Source organism: Epargyreus clarus, unplaced genomic scaffold, assembly GCF_041222505.1.
Source record: "Epargyreus clarus isolate Ecla_fem2 unplaced genomic scaffold, WU_Ecla_fem_2.2 ptg000016l, whole genome shotgun sequence".
NCBI lineage: Eukaryota > Metazoa > Arthropoda > Insecta > Lepidoptera > Hesperiidae > Epargyreus > Epargyreus clarus.
Window position 1 is genome coordinate 6690996 of NW_027332224.1, and position 19753 is coordinate 6710748.

The window sequence follows — 19753 nt, forward strand, 5'->3', positions numbered from 1 at the left end:
GAGCAGATCATAGACGTCAACGCGACGACGCAAATTTTTCATCGTAAGAAATCGGGGGACTCATATTATATCGAACTTCAAGCTTAAATTTAGGCCTTTCAAGTGGTCATAAACGGTTTATTTCCATAAATTTAAACTCTGGCCGATCTCACGTATTGTTATTGGCCGGTTTGCATTAACTAATGCCTTTATCAGCCTTAATCGGCCTACCAGAACGTGGTGCATCTTCGACTTCAAAATTGCCGGATCTAAATTTTGTAAACCAGTTCTGCCACTGGCGTACTGATAACACATCTTTTCCATACGCATTAATTTTTTTTTTCTGACTTGAACAGTATTTTTACCTTTTCTATAGGAAAAAAGTAAAATATGACGAAAGTGCTGCTTATTGCTCTCCATATTTAAAATGGCATCCACCAAAAACTATTGCATAAAATCAATTTAACTTATTCACACACAAGTCTTGCTATATCAGTTGTAAAAACTTATGACAATGCGACTTAAGTGTGAAGTTAGCTCTGAAAAAATACAATTAAATCCTCTATCGGGAAAAAACGAAATGACTTTCCGAACAACCTAATAGTTTATTACCTAATACTTTTAGTTAAAATTATAGACACCACACCAGTTTTTCGTCATTTCATAGTTAAGGAATATGACAAATGTATTATGGATTGAAGCAGGAATCTAGTTATTATCATTTATATCTTGATATTAATCTAGTTCTTCAAGATAGATTAATAAAGATACTTCGCCGCCTTGAAATTGAATGAAGCCACAAATGGCTTATTAGTAAGTTCTTTTTTGACTTCTTGACAAAAACATTTTTAGATAAAATTTACGAATAAATAACTAATACTGCGTAATTTACATAATAATAACTAATACTGCGTAATTTACATAATAAATAAATGATTATTTCAAATATTTTAGGGACATTTTAGCACGGAGACGTGGCAAAACGTTTTTACGCAACTATTTCAATTCTCAAAACTGGGTACATTTTCTTATTAGGAGTGAATAATCTTTAGTAATCTATGTTCTTCAAGTAATGTTTAATACCCAAGCATCACCAAATCAGAATCTACAACGACAAATCGTTTATTATGATTCTTATTTGAATCCCACAAATAGGGTGATACGGTCTGAGAAGTCCTATTCAATGGCTTCGTAACTCCATTAGACGTTGGGGTGAGGATAATGTGTCTTCCATTTGTCATAGAAATAATGGTTAATGGACTACGGACTTCGGTCGGATAAAAGATTCAATATAGTTATGGGTAGCTACATAGATAGGTAAAGATTACTCACTCCTAACAAGAAAATGTACCCAGTTTTTAGAATTGAAATAGTTGCGTAAAATAGTTTTGCCACGTCTCTGTGCTAAAATGTCCCCAAAATATTTGAAATAATCATTTATTTATTATGTAAATTACGCAGTATTAGTTATTTATTCGTAAATATTCTCTAAAAATGTTTTTTTTTGTCAAGAATTCAAAAAAAGAACTTACTAATAAGCCGTATGTGGCTTCATTCAATTTCAAGGCGGCGAAGTATCTTTACTAATCGATGGGTAGTTATGATAAATTGGGGTAAATAGGTAGGTATAATTGTATTAGTTGGTTCCATAGATTAGTGAAGATTACTCACTCCTAACAAGAAAATGTAACTAGTTTTGACAATTGAATTGTCACTGTCATCTATTCTCATCATCATCATCATCATCTAACTGTCGTATTTGAAAAATGTTAAGAAAATGTAGTTTTTAGATCATTTACGAATGAAAGGATATTTCTCCGCACTCTTCGATTTCGTGTTTGTGCACCACTTAACTGCGCATGTCGGTATTGTTCCGCGTACCTAAACCACACCATGACAGCCATTAAATGACTAAATTGTTAGCCGTTTAAGCCATTTAATGGCTTTCTTCAATTACAAGGCGGTGAGATATCTATACTTATCTATGATTGGTTCGTATAGGCATATAGGAAGCGGTAATAGTAGGAATAGCCTAGTGCTTTGAAACTCGACCTCTTAATCGGGAGTTCAAGGTTTAAATCACAGACACACCTCTGATTTTATTTAAAGTTAGTGTGAGAAAAGTTTTATTTTATAGTGTAAACATAGATTAGTAAAGATACTTTGCCGCCTTGAAATTGAATGAAGCCACAAACGGCTGATTTGTCAGTCATTTTTAGAGAAAATTTACAAATAAACAAATAATTATTTAAAATATTTTAGGGATATTTTAGCACGGAGACGTGGCAAAACTTTTTTACGCAACTATTTCAATTCTCAAAACTGGGTACATTTTCTTGTTAGGCACTCATAGATTAGTAATCTTTACTAATCTATGAGTGTAAAGTATTATAAAGCGTTTTATAAATTAATTAGCACTTTTTATTTAAGTAAGTTTTAATTTTTTTATACGTATCTAATTATAATCGCGGGTGAAACTGCGGGGCACAGTAATGTTTTTTTATAATATAGGAGTAGCAGACGAGCATGCAGTCCACCTGATGGTAAGTAGCTACTGCCGCCCATGGACATCTGTAATCAACCCCAGATAGGATTAGATATTCCTACATGAGGTTGGCCACAGATGCGCCGCTACCTTGAGAACTAAGCTGGAACGCCTCGGAAAAGTATGTCTCTCTTACCACACCCTTCAAACCAGAACACAGCAGGACTTAACACTGCTGTTATGAGGCTGAAATAGAAATTAAAGTGCCGCCGGAGTCTAAACACAAAGGGTTCTACCAACTGGTTCAAAATTAACTCGTTCGATTCCCGAAAAAGATATTTTAAAAACTAATGATGCAGTTTTAGTTTCTATCAAAATCGGCCTCGTAACTCCTTTCAGCATTTATCGCTAATCCTTGATAATCCGGATTTGGCCCTGAAGGCCTATTTGAATAATTCACCCTGTATACCTACTGGTACTTATAGGCTAAAAATTTGGATGATTAGTAATTGGACCTAGGGTGGACCAATGTATAGAGATGATGCTTTAAACAAACACATCAAAAAAACAAAACATCGCACCTCATCCGTACAAACCAGCTGTCAAAGCGGCCATTTTTAGAATCAAAAGGCGCGAAACCGTCGCATTTCGCGGTTCATTACGTTTTTAAGACGCAATTTTCGGTTCCATTTTCAAAGAGACACTAAAATGTTGCCAGAGCAATAAAATATGGCAAGTCGAGCGTAATGTTGTCAGCCTATTCGAAAACAAATTGGTTAATTGCCTCCTGAGTTATTTATGTGTTGTCGTTGGCGGAGGATGAGGATGCGTGCGTGAGGTTGGTTCTAATTAGAGATATGTTGACACGTGATTATCTTGTTACAATGTCTTTTTAGGATATTACGGATATTGTATGAGCTTGCTTTTGGACTGGATCACTTAGATTATACTTTGAAGAACTATAATTTTATTTTCATAATATGAGCTTGCATTTATACATTTTTTTTAATAAAAAATAAACAGTAGATAAAATGAAATAGTGAACATGCATCAAGAGATTCAAAAATTATCTATTTAACAAAATTATAAGGAATTTTGACACTTCAAAAGATTTTTTCTTTATAGCTACAAGCAATGCTATAATTATATAGTTAATATATCATTGGCTATATGCAATTTATAATAAGAAACAAATACGTTTTTTTTCAAAGAGACACATGAAAACATCTATATGTTTACTTGGCTAATTTGATTTGAGCGAGAAATAAAGTAGTAGCGAACTTTATTATAATTATTAGTTAGTCAAAATTTGTTTCAACGAAAAAAAATCCGCCGTATTTTTTTTTCTAAAAATTCCACCGTATTTTTTGTCTAAGTGTTTCTTTTTTGCCTTTCAGCGGGTTATCTTCGGGTATCTTCTTATCTTATCTTCGGTATCTTCGGGTTGGCTTCTCCTACTCTATATAAGTATGACAAGACTCTCGTCTCCGAAAATACTTATGAAACAAATACATCTATAAATTCAAAGTGTCTTAAAAGTTATGTGGATAGCTTAATATACTTATTAATATATACAGCTTCGTCGAGTTTTATTTATATGGCAAAATGAGGCAAAATGTTACACCTAGACTTTGTCAGAAACTTTAAAATAGTTTAAAAACAATTATAATTTTAATAATTTTGGACTATAATAAAGATTCAAATATGTAAGTGTATGAATTAAATATTAACTACAAAACAATTCGTTCCATTTCACATTTTCGATTTATATAACGACATCTAGTGGTAAGTAGCAAACATTAAATAATTGCGCCATCTAGTGTGCAGTAGAGGTATTTTACAAGGTCACATGTCATAGAGCCAAAATTCGCACTTTGTACAGATAAAACATACATACAAGTAATTTAATAGATTCCCAAAATATTGATGATGTGACATTTTTGTAAAATACTATTTGTCCTTATCTCCTTTTTTACTTAAATAATCTTATAAAATTAACTGTACTTTTAAAGTCAAGAACTTGAAGAATGTAATTTGACTAGTAGTTCTTTTGTTCTTTCTTTCTTTGTTCCTGAAAATAAATACATTTTATTGTAAAAGATATATTATTATGTTAATTTTGTTTTATTATAATTAAGATATTGGAATGATTTTAATAATTTAACCTAATGTTATTAGTTTCCTGAATGTCAATAAATCAATAGCCACCATAGACAATATAGAAAACGAAATAAAAACCACACGTCAACACTGTCAGAAGTCAAATTCGTTGTGTCATGTCCTAATATTTTTGTTGAATAACATCGGTAAAATCTCGAAAAAATAGGGCAGTGAGGGTGGATAGTGGCGAATTGCAACCAAAACCGCAACCATGCATTGGTACGGAGGGAATATGGCGGAGGCGGTGACCTTATCGAAGCAAAGAAATGCAATATTCGTCGTTTTCATCGAAGGTACGAAAAAACCTATTTACTTGAATATTCGTGTGAAGAAGTCGATGTATTACGTTTACATGCTAATCTTTCGCGGACAATGACTCATGTTTCAGTTGCTTAGTCTATAATTAACTTAAATCTAAGTATATGACACATTTAAATAAAGGTATGAAGATGACGAAATATTTCATGAACTCATTTTATAATTTATTCTATATATATACTTCTATACGAAAGTAAAGCCGAAATATGTTTGTTTATTTGTAACCAATAAACTGAAACTACTAAACCTATTATATTTTTCTTTTACTACTAAAAACTAAAAAAAAACAAACTTATGGGATTTACTCACCATGACCATACAAGATATCGAGACCACTTACTAACAAATTCAAATCAGCAATAAGCAAGACATTCTACCTAATGATCTGTTACCATCGAATATCAATATATTTTCCACATGCGAGGAGTCACCACTGCTTCCCTGACGTAGATGAGCTCATTTATCACCTGCTTTGAAGACCACTAATTTGTAAAATATTATTGTAGTACTTTTTTACTTATGGTCACATAAGCCTTACTTTGGCAAAACTCATCTTATGTTTTGACTTAGGTCATAATCTACCTTTTTTTTGTCACCTGATGGTAAGTGGCTACTGCCGCCCATGGACATCTGTAATCAACCCCAGATAGGATTAGATATTCCCACCTAAGGTCGGCACCAGATGTGCCGCTACTCCTGAGGACTAAGCTGGAATGCCTTGGAAAAATATGTCTCCCTTACCACACCATTCAAACCGGAACACAGCAGCGCCTAACACTGCTGTTATTAGGTAGAAATAGGTGTGGCGGTGGTGCCGCTGGAGTCGAACCACAAAGGGTTCTACCTCTTTGCCATATTTCATTCAAAACAGATCATTAGTTTGTATGTGAAATAGGAACATATATGCATCCATATCACAAACTCTCTTTTATATTAATAGTACACCTCAACATTCAAAAGGCTAAAAAGAAAGTCCCTTAGACATTTATAGGGATTGATAAACACAAGGGGCATACATCGCTGGACTGACTGCCCCCCAAGACAAACATATAAATCCATAACCCTATGCTGAATGTTCATAAGAAATAGATTGCATAAAGAACATATAAAAAAATAATAGTAAGAAGAACTATGACAGATCGGAAATAACATGATAAGCTGATGCGAAATGAGGCGATAATGTTTTCCAAGTATGAAGAGATGTTTTTGAACATTTCGTCATAGTCGTAGAACAAAGTCAGATTTGACAAAAAAAACGAAATTCACTTTTTATCATATGTGAATAACATATTGTCTAAATATTATTACGGAACTAGTTTTTGCCCGCGGCTTCGCCCGCGTTTAAAAGAAAATAATATGACATACTAACATACATAAAACTGAAAATTCGTACCTTCATTGGAATGTCAGTGGCGTGGCATCTGGCGAAAATTGGTCGTACCAACTCTGAAACCTTCGTGGGCTCATGGACAACAACTTTGCAGCAAAGATCATCACTTGATCAAATGAATAGTTTACGATTCAATTATCACTAATATCGATTAAAATAATCGATTTTTTTGGTCCAAAAGATCGATTCTCCGATTAATCGATCTTAGATCGCCATCCCTAGTTCCCGTAGGATTTCCGGGATACAAACTATCCTATGTCCTTTCTCGGGTCTCAGACTATTCTTGTACGAAATTTCATTAAAATCGGTTCAGTGGTTTGGGCGTGAAGAAGAGACAACCAGACAGACAGAGTTACTTTCGGATTTATAATATTAGTAAGGATTACAAAAAAAAAATCCTATGTATTTTAGTTTCCAAATTAATCAGTCAGATTTGCAATGCGCTCATAGTAAATGACGTTTGCGAATAACTTGAAATGGCTGCCCTGTAAAATCTGGTATTTGTTAAATCCAACTTTGTTCTACGACTATGACGATATATTCATTCATTTCACAAACTCTCATTTATATTAATAGTAATAAGATCTATGTCGGATCAAAAATACCATGATAAGCTGACTGCGGAATGTGGCAATGTTTTCCAATTATGGGTAATGTTTTTGAACATACTTATGTTTCATTCTATAGTGAAAACTGCTGGACAGCAGTAGCCGCGTAAGACCTAAATTTAATGTGGGAAAAATAAATTTTACAGAGCTCTTTGCCACAATACAACGTAAACAGTGACGGACTAAAGTCGTGGAAGCTGAAATGGAAGCCCCTAATCTAAATAGTTGATATGCTGTTACAAAATTACAAATATCACATATCTGAAGGTGGTAGAACCCTTTGTGGTTCGACTCCGGCGGCACCACCGCCACACCTATTTCTACCTAATAACAGCAGTGCAGGCGCTGCTGTGTTCCGGTTTGATGGGTGTGGTAAGGGAGACAGACTTTTCCGAGGCGTTCCAGCTTAGTCCTCAGGGGTAGCGGCGCATCTGTGGCCGACCTCAGGTAGGAATATCTAATCCTATCTGGGGTTGATTACAGATGTCCATGGGCGGCAGTAGCCACTTACCATCAGGTGGACTGCATGCTCGTCTGCTACTCTTATATTATAAAAAAAAAGACTTATTTGCCTACAAATACGTATTTCAATGATGGGTTCATTCTGGTGTTCGTTGACCGCTACAGGCACGAAGACGTGGGCAGGGCAGTGACCCAAGTTGCCCACGTCTTACGCCGCGTCTGCTAGATAGAACAACATATGAGGTGTCATCGGATTAGTCTAAATTGTGGGTACATAAGCTCCACTACTAACCATTTTGAATTAATTATTTTTAAGTCCGATTTTCCTTTTCATGATAACTAATTGATATTAAATATTAATTCCCAGGAGAGAATGATCTTTCCACGGAGCTAGCAGCGACGATCGAGAACCAGGTGGTAGTGAAGAAACTCTCCGATGAAGCTAACTTCCTCGCGGTGAAGCTGAAGAGTGGCTCGGAGAACTACACGCACTTCGCTAAGATCTGTATCCTTTATGACAATGTGTGATTCGAAGGTGGTAGAACCCTTTGTGATTCGACTCCGGCGGCACCACCGACACACCTATTTCTGTCTAACAGCAGTGTAAAGTGCCTCAAAAGTAAAAATGTATCTGTAACCGACCTCAGGTAAGAATCTACTCTTATCTGGGGTTTGTTTTGATTAATTATGCTATAAAAGTATTATTATGTGAGTATATTTCTTACCAAATGGTTAGTCCGCTCTGAAGTTGTTGCGTGCAGGTGTAGTCATACAATTCGCTATGGCGACGCGATTCATTTCTATATTCAGAACGGACTAGCAGTTTTACGCGAACTATACATACACATAGGTTTTTTATGTATGAAAATGCCATGTTAGTCCTTGGGTTTAATGATAATTACGCATTAAAGCAAAGCCTGCAGCAGACAGACTTTTAAAAAGATAATTAAATTATATTTTCTACAGAAATCATAGTGCTTATATTTACGGTTCATCATTTTTCTTATAGTGTACCCTATTGTATGTATAATTATATATATTATATTATGTGTGTGTTTGTTATGTAACCTATTGATTGTATAGTTATTGTATATACTTACATATATAATTATATACGTATACTCTTCCTAAACATTTGAATACCGCCTTGCACGTTTTCTGCTTAGCCTAAAGGTATAGTCTGATTCATAATTAGGTGTCCAAAATGTAAACAAAGGTGTTGACCTATCAAGAAAATACGTTTGAAATGGTAGTTTCTTATTTTTAACAATATTAAATTAATTCAACAATAATATAATAATAATCTAAATAAATTAAGATCAATTCACGTGTTCTAATATTTATATTACCTCAATTTCGTTCAATACAGTAATAATAATAAAAAACCATGGTAGAAAATTAAAATGTGATAATGGTAACACAATCGGAACCAAGAACATTTCTTGTGCCGTCATTTTTAAGTTTCGTAGCTGATGTAATTCATTTTCGTGATTGTAGTTGAACTGGAATGAATTAACGTTTTCATAGCGCGTTTGTTAAATTGTAAATAATTGTAAAGTTTTCGTTTCTTGTTGAGTTTGTTAAAGTTTTGGTTTCTTGTTAATTTTGACAGTGACATTTGTTTGTTTACATTTTGGACACCTAATTATGAATCAGACTATAGACTGGCAGAGAATGCTTCTAGCATTAAGTCCGCCTTTTATACCAGTGTTAGTTAAGGTATAATAAAGTAAATGAATAAATAAATAAATAAATAATTAAGTATACTTCCTGAACGGCCACCCAGACCAGTTTGTCCCAGTGCCATCATTATTCTTCATTGGTCGTAACGGTACACCCCTGGAGGTAGTGTGTGCTGGTGTGGAGCCACAGAACTTGGCTGAGAGGATCGATAGGATACTGGATGAGCACTGTAAGTAGAATTAAATTTGTTATTATTATAGAATCAATTGAGCATGCATTCCAGCTGATTTGCTCGATACTGCTACCCATACTCAGATAAGTAAGTCTCCCTTACCACACCCTGGAAACCAGAACACAGCAGCTCTTAATACTGCTGTTATTAGGTACAGATATGTGAGATGGTGGTGTCGCATTGCAGAGGATTAAACTCCTCTCCTTAATCTTGGAACATATTATGTCAATGTTCTATGAGTACGTTATTATTTATCTATGAGTACTATGTTATCGACCCTTTTGGTGACATGGTTTACAGATGGTACAACCAATTCGGTTCGATTAGGGGAGGTATAGTCAGCGCCAAACTTCTAGTTCCCTCTGAAGTTGCTGCGCGCAGGTGTAGTCAGAGAGCCAATGCGGTCGAATACAACTACAAGCATATACTCCGTAGTAACACTAAGTGCACACTAACACAACTATGTACCCGCGGGCGAGATCAGCGGGGGGTGCCGGGGGAGGCTTCGTCCCGCTAATATCTACAATTTGCTGTAGCGACGCGACTCGTTTCTATACTCGGAGCGGACTAGAAGTTTGGCGCGGACTCTACCATTGCCACACCTATTTCTAACGTGATTCAGTTCTGCGTTTCGGTAGTAGGGTGTTGATTGCTGACTCACATATGACTGGACCTTAGTCCTCGTGATCGGCTTCAGGTAGACTCTGTTCTATATGGAGTTGCTTACAGATGTCCATATGGCAGTCAACACTTACCATCACATGGACTGCATGCTTCTTTGTTACTTAATTAGCAGTGGTAAGCAGTTTCGTCATCAACCCATTACTGTCTCACTGCTGGGCACGGGTCTGTCAGAATGAGAAGGATTAGACCATAGTCCACTGCGCTGGACAAGTGCGGATTGGTAGACTTCACATACCTTTGAGATTTTTTCTTATATTTCTCTCATGTATGCAGGTTTCCTCACGATGTTTTCCTTCACTGTTTAGCAAGTGATAATTAATTTAGACATAATACTCACATAACTAAGCAAGTGATTATAAATTTCTCTCTTTCAGATAAAGAGAAACGCGTCCAGCCATCAACATCAGGACAGAACATACGCACTCAAACAGTCAACCTGCTGCAAACTGAGGCCACTACGATCCCTCCTGCGACCAACCAGCTACCAACGACAGCGAAGCCAGAAACAGCGAAGGCAGTAGAAACAGCGAAGACAGAAACAGCAAAGCCGGTAGAAATACAGAAGCCAGTGGAAGTACCAAGGCCTGTAGAAACAGCGAAGGTAGTAGAAACAGCGAAGGCAGTAGAAATAGAAAAGCCTGTAGAAACGAAAGTTACGAAGACTCCAGAGCCTTTACAACCTGGTAAGTAATTAAATATTTTTTTAGCTTTTTTTTATATTGAAGCAGCATATGTCGATTTGATGGTAAGAGGCTACTCTCTCTCATGGACATTTGTAATTAAACTCAGATAAGATTAGAGTCATACCTAAAGTCGGCCACAGATGTGCCAATACCCTTTTTAAAATTAAACCTGCCTATATAGTCAGAAGTTTATCATTAAAAGACCTTATCAACTCGATCGATGATTATAATATTTTTTATTCATTGTCATTCAATTCATGCTCAGATACATATTCTTAAGTAAATTATATTGGAGCACTTAAAAAAGTATTTTAGCACAATTTTTTCACTAATATTCACAAATAGTAAATAATATTAATCCAAATATTCAATTTAAATCACTACTGAATATATTTTATGAAAATAAAACACGTGTTGTGACTGTAAAAACTAAAACCATGTGGATAAATATTATAAATAAATATGAAAACAGTGATCAGAGGCGAGAAGCGTACCAACATGCGCGACTAAGAGAGGTTTTATTTCTATTTCGTTGGTAGCTTTTTTCCGAGACTTAATGAATTCGGTTGAGTGGGCAACGTCATCCTGTTAATTTTGTGTTACAGTGATGCGCGCGCATCTTGAAATTTCACTCTCATCAGTTTTTCATAACGCGCCTAAAGAAGTATAACTTCAACAATAAATCCTTACCGTCCACAGAGCCATCGGAGCCACCACCCAAAGTGGCAAAAACAGAACACGTGGAGGTAACAAAGTCCGGTAAGGAGTATACAGTGGTGTGCGACGGCGATGTGTGCGTGAGGAGGCCGAGCAGCCCCAACGAGCCCGGACCCAGCCAGAAGAGTGACTCCCCTGTCACACCGGTGGGTACCTACATAGTACATATATATCTTAAATATGTTTTTTTTTTTTATAATTATACCTAAACGATTAGGCAGACGTGCTACCTGATGGAAAGTAGTCAACGTCGCCTATGGACATTTGCAACACCAGAGGAGTCGCCAATGCATCGCCGGCTTTGAAGGAGAGCTCTTTTTGCACCTTTTTTGAAGAGCCCCATGTCATAGCGCTCTGGGAATACCTCATGATGTGGGGTCGTAATCGATTTGTCGTAAAAATCGGTTTCTTTGGTCATCGATTTGTATGTCACATGCTTAGAGCCTAACGATGGCATGTGTCAAAATGGGCCTATTAGATTGTGACGACTTATAGAGTCCTGTGACAGACGGACAGACAGTGAAGTCTTAGTAATAAGATTCCGTTTTTACCCTTTGAGTACGGAACCCTTCGATCACAAATAAGAACTAGATACACAATCCCATACAAAAATGAACTTCAAAAGTGGCGTCAAACGTGTTTATAAAATTCTAAGCGACAGAATCTAAAATTAATGCAAAATCAACCTTATCACTATTATTTAAAGGTGTTAAAAACTGCTTACCAAAAGCAATAAATTTTTACGACATAAGCTAGCTGTCACAAGCTATCACTTTGACAGGTTTGTGCACCCAAATGTCTATTTGGGTGCTCTTTTCGTCGCGCCGTTTTTTTGTCGCTGATTGTGTATCTAGTTCTTATTAGTGATCGAAGACGGAACCCTAATAAATGAGACGGGATGTTGACTTTTGTTTAATTATCTATGTGAACAGAGTACGCCGCCGGAGTCCTCTAGCTCGGCGAGTATGGAAGATAAGTTGGAGCATGCGAAGGAGGTTCTAGAGGCCCGGCGCAGGGAGAAGGCTGATAAGGAAAAAGAGGTATGTTTTGATGCTAAAAATATGTTTTTTTTTTTTATTAAAAGTGTTCATTAATTATATGTGAAGTGATTTTAGGAATAGTGACTTTTTTGTCATCGCCAGTCTTTAATCTAGGCAAGCTGGTAAAAATGGATTTTAAAAATAGACGCTTATTGTTTAATGTCGTTGGCGATCGAATTAAGAACGAAATTTATCAATTTTTGCATTATAAATTTTCAAATTTCGATACTGGACTATTATTTTCATAAAAATATCCTGGAAATGTCGTATTTAGATACGTTTTTTTAATTTTTTTTATATAATGTAAGAGTAGCAGACGAGCATGCAGTCCACCTGATGGTAAGTGGCTACTGCCGCCCATGGACATCTGTAATCAACCCCAGATAGGATTAGATATTCCTACCTGAGGTCGGCCACAGATGCGCCGCTACCCCTGAGGACTAAGCTGGAACACCTCGGAAAAGTGTCTCCCTTACCACACCCTTCAAACCGGAACACAGCAGCGCCTAACACTGCTGTTATTAGGCAGAAATAGGTGTGGCGGTGGTGCAGCTGGAGTCGAACCGCAAAGGGTTCTACCACCTTCAAAGCCTGAAGGTAATTGGACATTGCTGTGATCAATTGACTTCCTCTGAAGCTGGACTGTGACCGACCTTAAGTAAGAATCTAATCCTATCTGAGGTTCCTATCGGCCGTATAGAAGTAGCAAAAAAGGTGCCGAATACCGAATACCAAACGAATATTCGGCGCATCTCTAATTAATCTAAAATCGTAATATTTTGTTGTAGTTGGAGAAACAGAAGGAGAAAGAGCGTCGTGCGACTGGTCAGGGAGTCGCTGAGCTGAAGAGGTGGCAGGCTGAGCAGGAGATGAAGCAGATACAGGTCGGTTATAACATGAAAATTTAAATTTGATATTCAAATATCCGATTGTGAATTACAATCAATGAGAACTCAAAATTCTGAAACATGAAATGCAAGTTCTAAAATATAAATGCAGAATAAAATTATTTAATTACGCAGTGATAGCCTAGTGGTTAAAAAACTCGGCCTCTCGATCGAGGGGTCTGGGGTTCAAATCCCAGGCACGCACCTCTGATTTTTCAAAGTTGTGTGTATTATAAATTAATTATCACTTGCTTAAACGGTGAAGGAAAACATCGTGAGGAAACCTGCATACCTGAGAGATTTATAAAGTTATGTGTGTATTAGAAATTAATTATCACTTGTATAAGTGGTGAAGGAAAAACATCGTGAGGAAACCGGCATACCTTAAAGATCTTAAAAAAAGTTCTCGAAGTAATGTAAGACCAGACCATATGACCAGAGTGATGGACTATGGCGTAATCCTTCTCATTCCAAGAGGGGTCCTGTGTCCAGCAGTGGGACAATAATGAGATGATGATGAATATGGTTATATTTGGTTAAATATCATTCCCCAGGAGGAGCGCAAACGTGAGAAACTCGAGAACGACTTGGCTAGACAGCGTATACTGCAGCAGATAGCACAGGATCGTGCAGAGAGGAGGGCCAGAGATCAACCTACCCCCAGCCCTGCGCCCTTAGCGCCGCAGCCTGAACACGCTGCTAGTAAGACTTTATTAAATCTTACAATCTATATGTAGAGAATCGGCTTCTATCTATTTTTCACACCCCTAAGTGGTAAGGGTTGTTCACCCTTAACATTTTTTTATTTATATGGCAACACGCTGTTCAAATTCAAATTCAATTTTTTATTGCTCATGCATACAGCACATAATTATGGTGTTACAAACAGGGTATTCGAACATGCATGTACCCTGCTAGGGCATTGCAATGTAATACATTCACATTAGCTTATATTTATCTTAACTTAGAACCACCATTGTTTACAGAAAATGGAAAATACATTATTATTACATTTTAATAAGTTCATATCAATATAATGTCAATATTTATATAAAGTCAAATTAATCAATTATATAAAATTAATATTAATGTATGTAAATTGTATTTAATAAAGTACATGAATGTCAACATGAGAATAATATTTTTTTAGGTTAAAGGTGAAATTTTATTTGATGTAGATTGTAGGTATAGTCATTCAAAAAATTCTTGTAGTGAATAGTAGCATTTACTTATTAATAGTTTCCTTGGTTAACTTTTAAATGTAATTGAGTCTTCATCTTGGATTTCTTTCGGAATTTTATTATATATTTTGACGCACATAGAATAGGGTCCGGAGCCATACATTGCTAGTCTAGATTGTGGTATTGCGAGTTTGTTCGGATTTCGTGAACTATATTTTTTTTGTTTCATTGGAGTAGACAAATATGTAGATTATTATGTTTTTTTACGTTTGCCGGGTCAGCTAAATGGTATATGTTTCTTCCTTCTCATAGCGAGTGGCGATGCAGTCCCCCGTGCCCGGGTACAGTTCAAACTACCCGATGGTTCGGCGCATACGGCGCACTTCGACGCCGGAGCACCACTGGCCGAGGTGCGGAGATATGTAGCCGATAATCTGCAGGTATGACTGTTTTGGGGCTTTCTAAGTTTAAGTTACACAAACGAACGTACAGGGATAGAGAGCAAGATAGACAGACAGACAAACAGATAGACGGACACACACACAGACACACACGCACTGACACACACACAGACAAATACACACACACAGACAAACACAAACGCAGACAAACACACACAGACACACACACACACATACACGCACACACACAGAGACACCCACACACAGACACACACACACACACAGACACAGAGACAGACAGACAGACAGACCCACGTTATAATATACGCTAAAGGACCAACTAACTAAAGTTAAGTGCGCAGATACGTCGCCGATAATCCGCAGGTATGATGCTGCAGGTTTTGTGACTTTCTGGTTAGGTTACATACACGGACGCACAGAGATGGACAGAGACACACACGTACAGATACACGTACATACACACACACGTGCACACGTACACACATAGACACACACAGAGGTAGAGAAGGAGAAATATGCAAACAAAAAGAGAGAGAGAAAGAAAGACACACACACACACACACCCTTTTATACACGTATTCAAACACATATAGCATTACAAGAATCAAATGAATATCTTAACTAACAGAAATATAAATATAATTTTGCATTCACGTCTGTCTGTTAGTAATTTTGTCTCATGTATGTATGCCTATTCGTCAGTAATATTGATTTCATATATCGCACCCTCAGTAATATAGGGGCACAATCCAAAAAAGTAGATTTTTGGGAAATCGCAATCAAAGATTTCTTGTAGCACGCAGAGCGGGTGGCGGGCGGAGGGAATGTGAGAGAGACACATATATAATAATAGGGTCATTGTTGTCCTTTTTCTCTCTCTGTCAGCGCTAACTGGTAGAGAATTTCATTTTATGCCCATATCATTTAAAATCGCGGTTAACAAAAATTTCGAGTTAGTCCCTTATATTACTGAGGGTGCGATATGTCTTTTTATTTATTTTATTTATTTACTCAAAACTTACATCTAACATTACAGGCCAACCTAATGCGTTAGTGTAGTGAAATTAATTAAAATATTTATAATTATATTAAATATTGTCTGTCTGTTTGTCTGTCTGTCACTAATTATTTTCATGTCTGTCTATCTGTCCCTCAGCTGTCAGCATCGGCCTTCGCCCTGTGGACGGCGTTTCCACGTTGCGAGCTGACCGATACTGATGCAACTCTGCGAGAGCTGCAGTTGGCGCCCTCCGCTGCCCTTCTGGTACTCCCGCGACGATCCCAACCGGCTGTGGCGAGCCCTTCGGCGTTCAGCACTTTTATCAGTGAGTTATTAGTTTATGTGTGTGTGTGAGAGTGAAATGGATTATTAAGGAATTAAAAGTAAAAAATAATTAATCATCGAAATATAGATTGTTGTAGAATCGTTGAAATAATGGATTTTCGGAAACAGAATTCAAAATTGGTCGAGGAAAAAAATGATCGTTAATAATCCTTAATTTTGATGGTAGAAATAGAAATTTTTGGATCGCGGATCGTGCGTTTCTAGCCACTCGCATAAAACAGTGTTTATTAAAAAAAACGTTTATTCCACATAAATACTAGATTATTTGTTATTATTTAAAAATGTGCACATCGTTCATTTATATTAATAAAATTCTGGAAAGTAATGATACTTGATTAACTAGAGGAAGGGATTAATAAAAAAATACATTGGTTTCTTATATTTTCGCACAAATTCTTAATAATTGACCATTGGGATACTACGGCCCGTTTCACATAATTCTCAATAGTGGTAATAAAAGTACCAAAAGTTTAATTTCAATTTTATAGAACCCAAATTGGCTACTTACCGAATACAGAATAGGTACTTAAAGAATTTAGTTATTTACCTTTAAAAAATCATCCTGTATCAAAGCTCAAAATCAGCTCAAAATTTTAAAATCCTTTTTTCACTCCCACAGACCTAATCACTCCTATATATGAAAAACTTATCAAACAGTTACAATTGAAATGTTAAGTATTAATAATGTTGGAAAAAAAAATGATTTCAAAGCTATGTGAAGTCTACCAATACGCACTTGTCCAGCGCGGTGGACTATGGCCTAATCCTCATTCTGAGAGGAGACCCGTGCCCAGCAGTGGGACAGTAGTGGGTTGATGATGATGATGATGTTTTTATATGCCTAGTTATAAGCATTTCTTAAATAAATTATTATCTCATTTATTTAAAACGAGATTTTGCCCGCGGCTTCGCTCGTGTTACGAAGTAATATTTTCATCCCCTATTTTATCCCCTTGGGGATAGAATTGATCAAAATCCTTTCTTAGCGGATGTCTACGTCATAACATCTACCTGCATGCCAAATTTCAGCCCGATCCGTCCAGTGGTTCGGGCTGTGCGTTGATAGATCACTATGTCGGTCAGTTACCTTTGAGTTATATATATTTAGGAAAAATCTCATTTTCATCCCCAACAGCTCTAATCACGCAACTCTTCACCACAATGATAATGGATCCCGCGTACACCGCGTACACCTGGCTCCGCGCCCGCTTCGCCCCCGGCCGGCGACCCCCCGCACCCCCCGCACCCCGCACCCCCCCGGCACCCCCCGCACCCCCCGGCCCGACCCCCCCGGGGGGTGCTGGGGGTGCGCTGAGACGCCGGGGGAACGTCCACCGCCTGACCGGGGACCGGGGGAACGATGATGATAATAATACGTGGAATGGAAACTCTACGCAACAGATGTGAGTAAGCTATAATTTTAAGTTAAATCTTTATATATATATATATATATATATATATATATATATATATATATATATATATATATATATATATGTGCGTGTGTATGTCACTGAGCTCCTCCTAAACGACTGGACTGATTTTGATGAAATTTGTTGTGTATGTGTGGGACTTGAGAATGGTTTAGATTCACAATTTAGTCCGTGTGAAAAGGTGTTTTTAATTAATTTTAATTCGTAAGTATAGTTGTCACAATTTAATAGCCCCATTTTGACACATGCCATTCTAATGTCATTAATGTTTTAAACTAACTTTATAGTAGGCAGCTTACAACCACGTGACGGCTAGAGCTTGCCGCTTCAAAGCATTCGCAAGAAACCGTAATCGATTAACTCTCAAATAATCGAAACTAAGAAATTACCAATAATTCATTATTTATACCTTTTTCATCATTGTGAATGATTATCATCATTAGTGAATGTTCATCATTAGTGAATGAAAAAAGAAATACAGGTTACGATAGCACGAGCGATGCTTTATTTAATCTTCTAAACATGATTAATTTTTTAATTTACACTAGAATGTATTTTATTTACCCTTTTTATTAAATCTTTAGATGATTTAGAAAAATATTAAATAAATATTATATTTTCAAAATGTTAAGTAATCTATACAATACTATATGGAGTTGTAATCGATTTGTCGTAAAAATCGGCGTTTTTGGTTATCGATTTGTATATCACATACTTAGAGCCTAGCGATGACATGTGTCAAAATGGGCTTATTAAATTGTGACGACTATTATACTAGATTTAAGTTCTTACTAACACACATGGATCAATGTAATCTATTAAATTAATTGAAGGCGGTACAGAATAACAGTGATAGCTTAGTGGTTAAGAAACTCGACCTCTTGATCGTGGGGTCGTAAGTTCAAATCCCAGGCACCTGTGATTTTAAATTCATGTGCGTATTAGAAATTAATTATCACTTGCTTAAACGGTGAAGGAAAACATCGTGAGGAAACCTGCATACCTGAGAGATTTATAAAAAAAAATCTCAAAGGTATGTAAAGTCTACCAATACGCACTTGGCCAGCGCGGTGGACTATGGCCTAACCCTTTTCATTCTGAGAGACCTGTGCCCAGCAGTGGACAGTAGTGGTTGATGATGATGAAGGTGGTAGAACCTTTTGTGGTTCGACTCCGGCGGCACCACCGCCACACCTATTTCTGTTATAACAGTAGTGTTCAGCGCTGCTGTGTTCTGGTTTGAAGGGTGTAGTAAGGGAGACATAATTTTCCGAGGCGTTCCAGCTTAGACCTCAGGGGTAGTGGTGCATCTGTAGCCGACCTCAGGTAGGAATGTCTAATCCTATCTGGGGTTGACTGCTGATATCCATACGGCAGTAGCCTTGCCATCAAGTGGGCTGCATGCTCGTCTGCTCCTATATAAATATGTTTTATTAATTATTTTTTTAAACTGCTATGAAATTGAAATATTTTTTAACTATTTTTTTCAGGTGATCAGAAGGTGTGGGGCAGATTCATTATATTTATATACATGTTTATATTTAAATAATAATAATAATATAACAAGCCATTCAGGCGCATCGGTACTACTCGGTTGAAATACCTGTAGACGGTAATAATTATAGTTTTAAAACTAAAAACCACGCTAAAATCGCACAAGGAAAATCGTTAATCCTGATTCCTGACGATCCTGATGAGGAGAATGGAATGAAATTATTATAATCTTGTATTGTCATCGGTTCTTCATAATTGTTCAATATTTTAAATTAATCGGACCATTCAAAGTGGGTAAAAATCGAGTTCAAATATTCCATTACATACAATATACATACAGGCCAAGCTAATAAAAGCGTGGTAAAAACTTGATATCTTTAACATATACTTTTATACGGATAGATAGGAAGACGTATAGTAACGCCGATTGTTAATAATTAATCCATTTGCCTACTATAGATTGATAATCTTCAAACAAGATATTGTCAAATTTTAATCTATGATAATTTATCTTATATATAGAATTCTCGTGTCACAATGTTAGTTACCG

The 19753-nt window shown here is 36.6% G+C and overlaps 1 protein-coding gene across 2 annotated transcripts; it reads left to right on the forward strand.

Annotated features, from left to right (window-relative positions):
- Nucleotides 1-4696: 4696 nt before the first annotated feature.
- On the forward strand, nt 4697-19520 carry LOC140748785 (UBX domain-containing protein 4). Of its 2 annotated transcripts, XM_073081676.1 has the most exons (12): nt 4697-4917; nt 7770-7907; nt 9189-9314; nt 10376-10684; nt 11384-11547; nt 12334-12441; nt 13230-13325; nt 13883-14030; nt 14822-14949; nt 16088-16256; nt 17412-17679; nt 19200-19520. In XM_073081676.1, exons 1-12 carry the CDS (start codon nt 4836-4838, stop codon nt 19201-19203), a joined length of 1740 nt encoding a protein of 579 aa, XP_072937777.1. In that variant the 5' UTR covers nt 4697-4835; the 3' UTR covers nt 19204-19520. The 2 variants fall into 2 exon arrangements, with proteins under 2 accessions (XP_072937777.1, XP_072937778.1); XM_073081677.1 differs by lacking the exon at nt 19200-19520 and having other exon boundaries at nt 17412-17683.
- The last annotated feature ends 233 nt before the right edge of the window (nt 19521-19753 follow it).

Coding starts and splice junctions, on each gene's coding strand:
- LOC140748785 (XM_073081676.1), top strand. CDS start 4,836: ATGCATTGGTACGGAGGGAATATGGCGGAGGCGGTGACCTTATCGAAG. Junction 10,685..11,383: donor TCCAGAGCCTTTACAACCTG/GTAAGTAATTAA, acceptor TACCGTCCACAG/AGCCATCGGAGCCACCACCC. Junction 14,031..14,821: donor GCAGCCTGAACACGCTGCTA/GTAAGACTTTAT, acceptor TCCTTCTCATAG/CGAGTGGCGATGCAGTCCCC.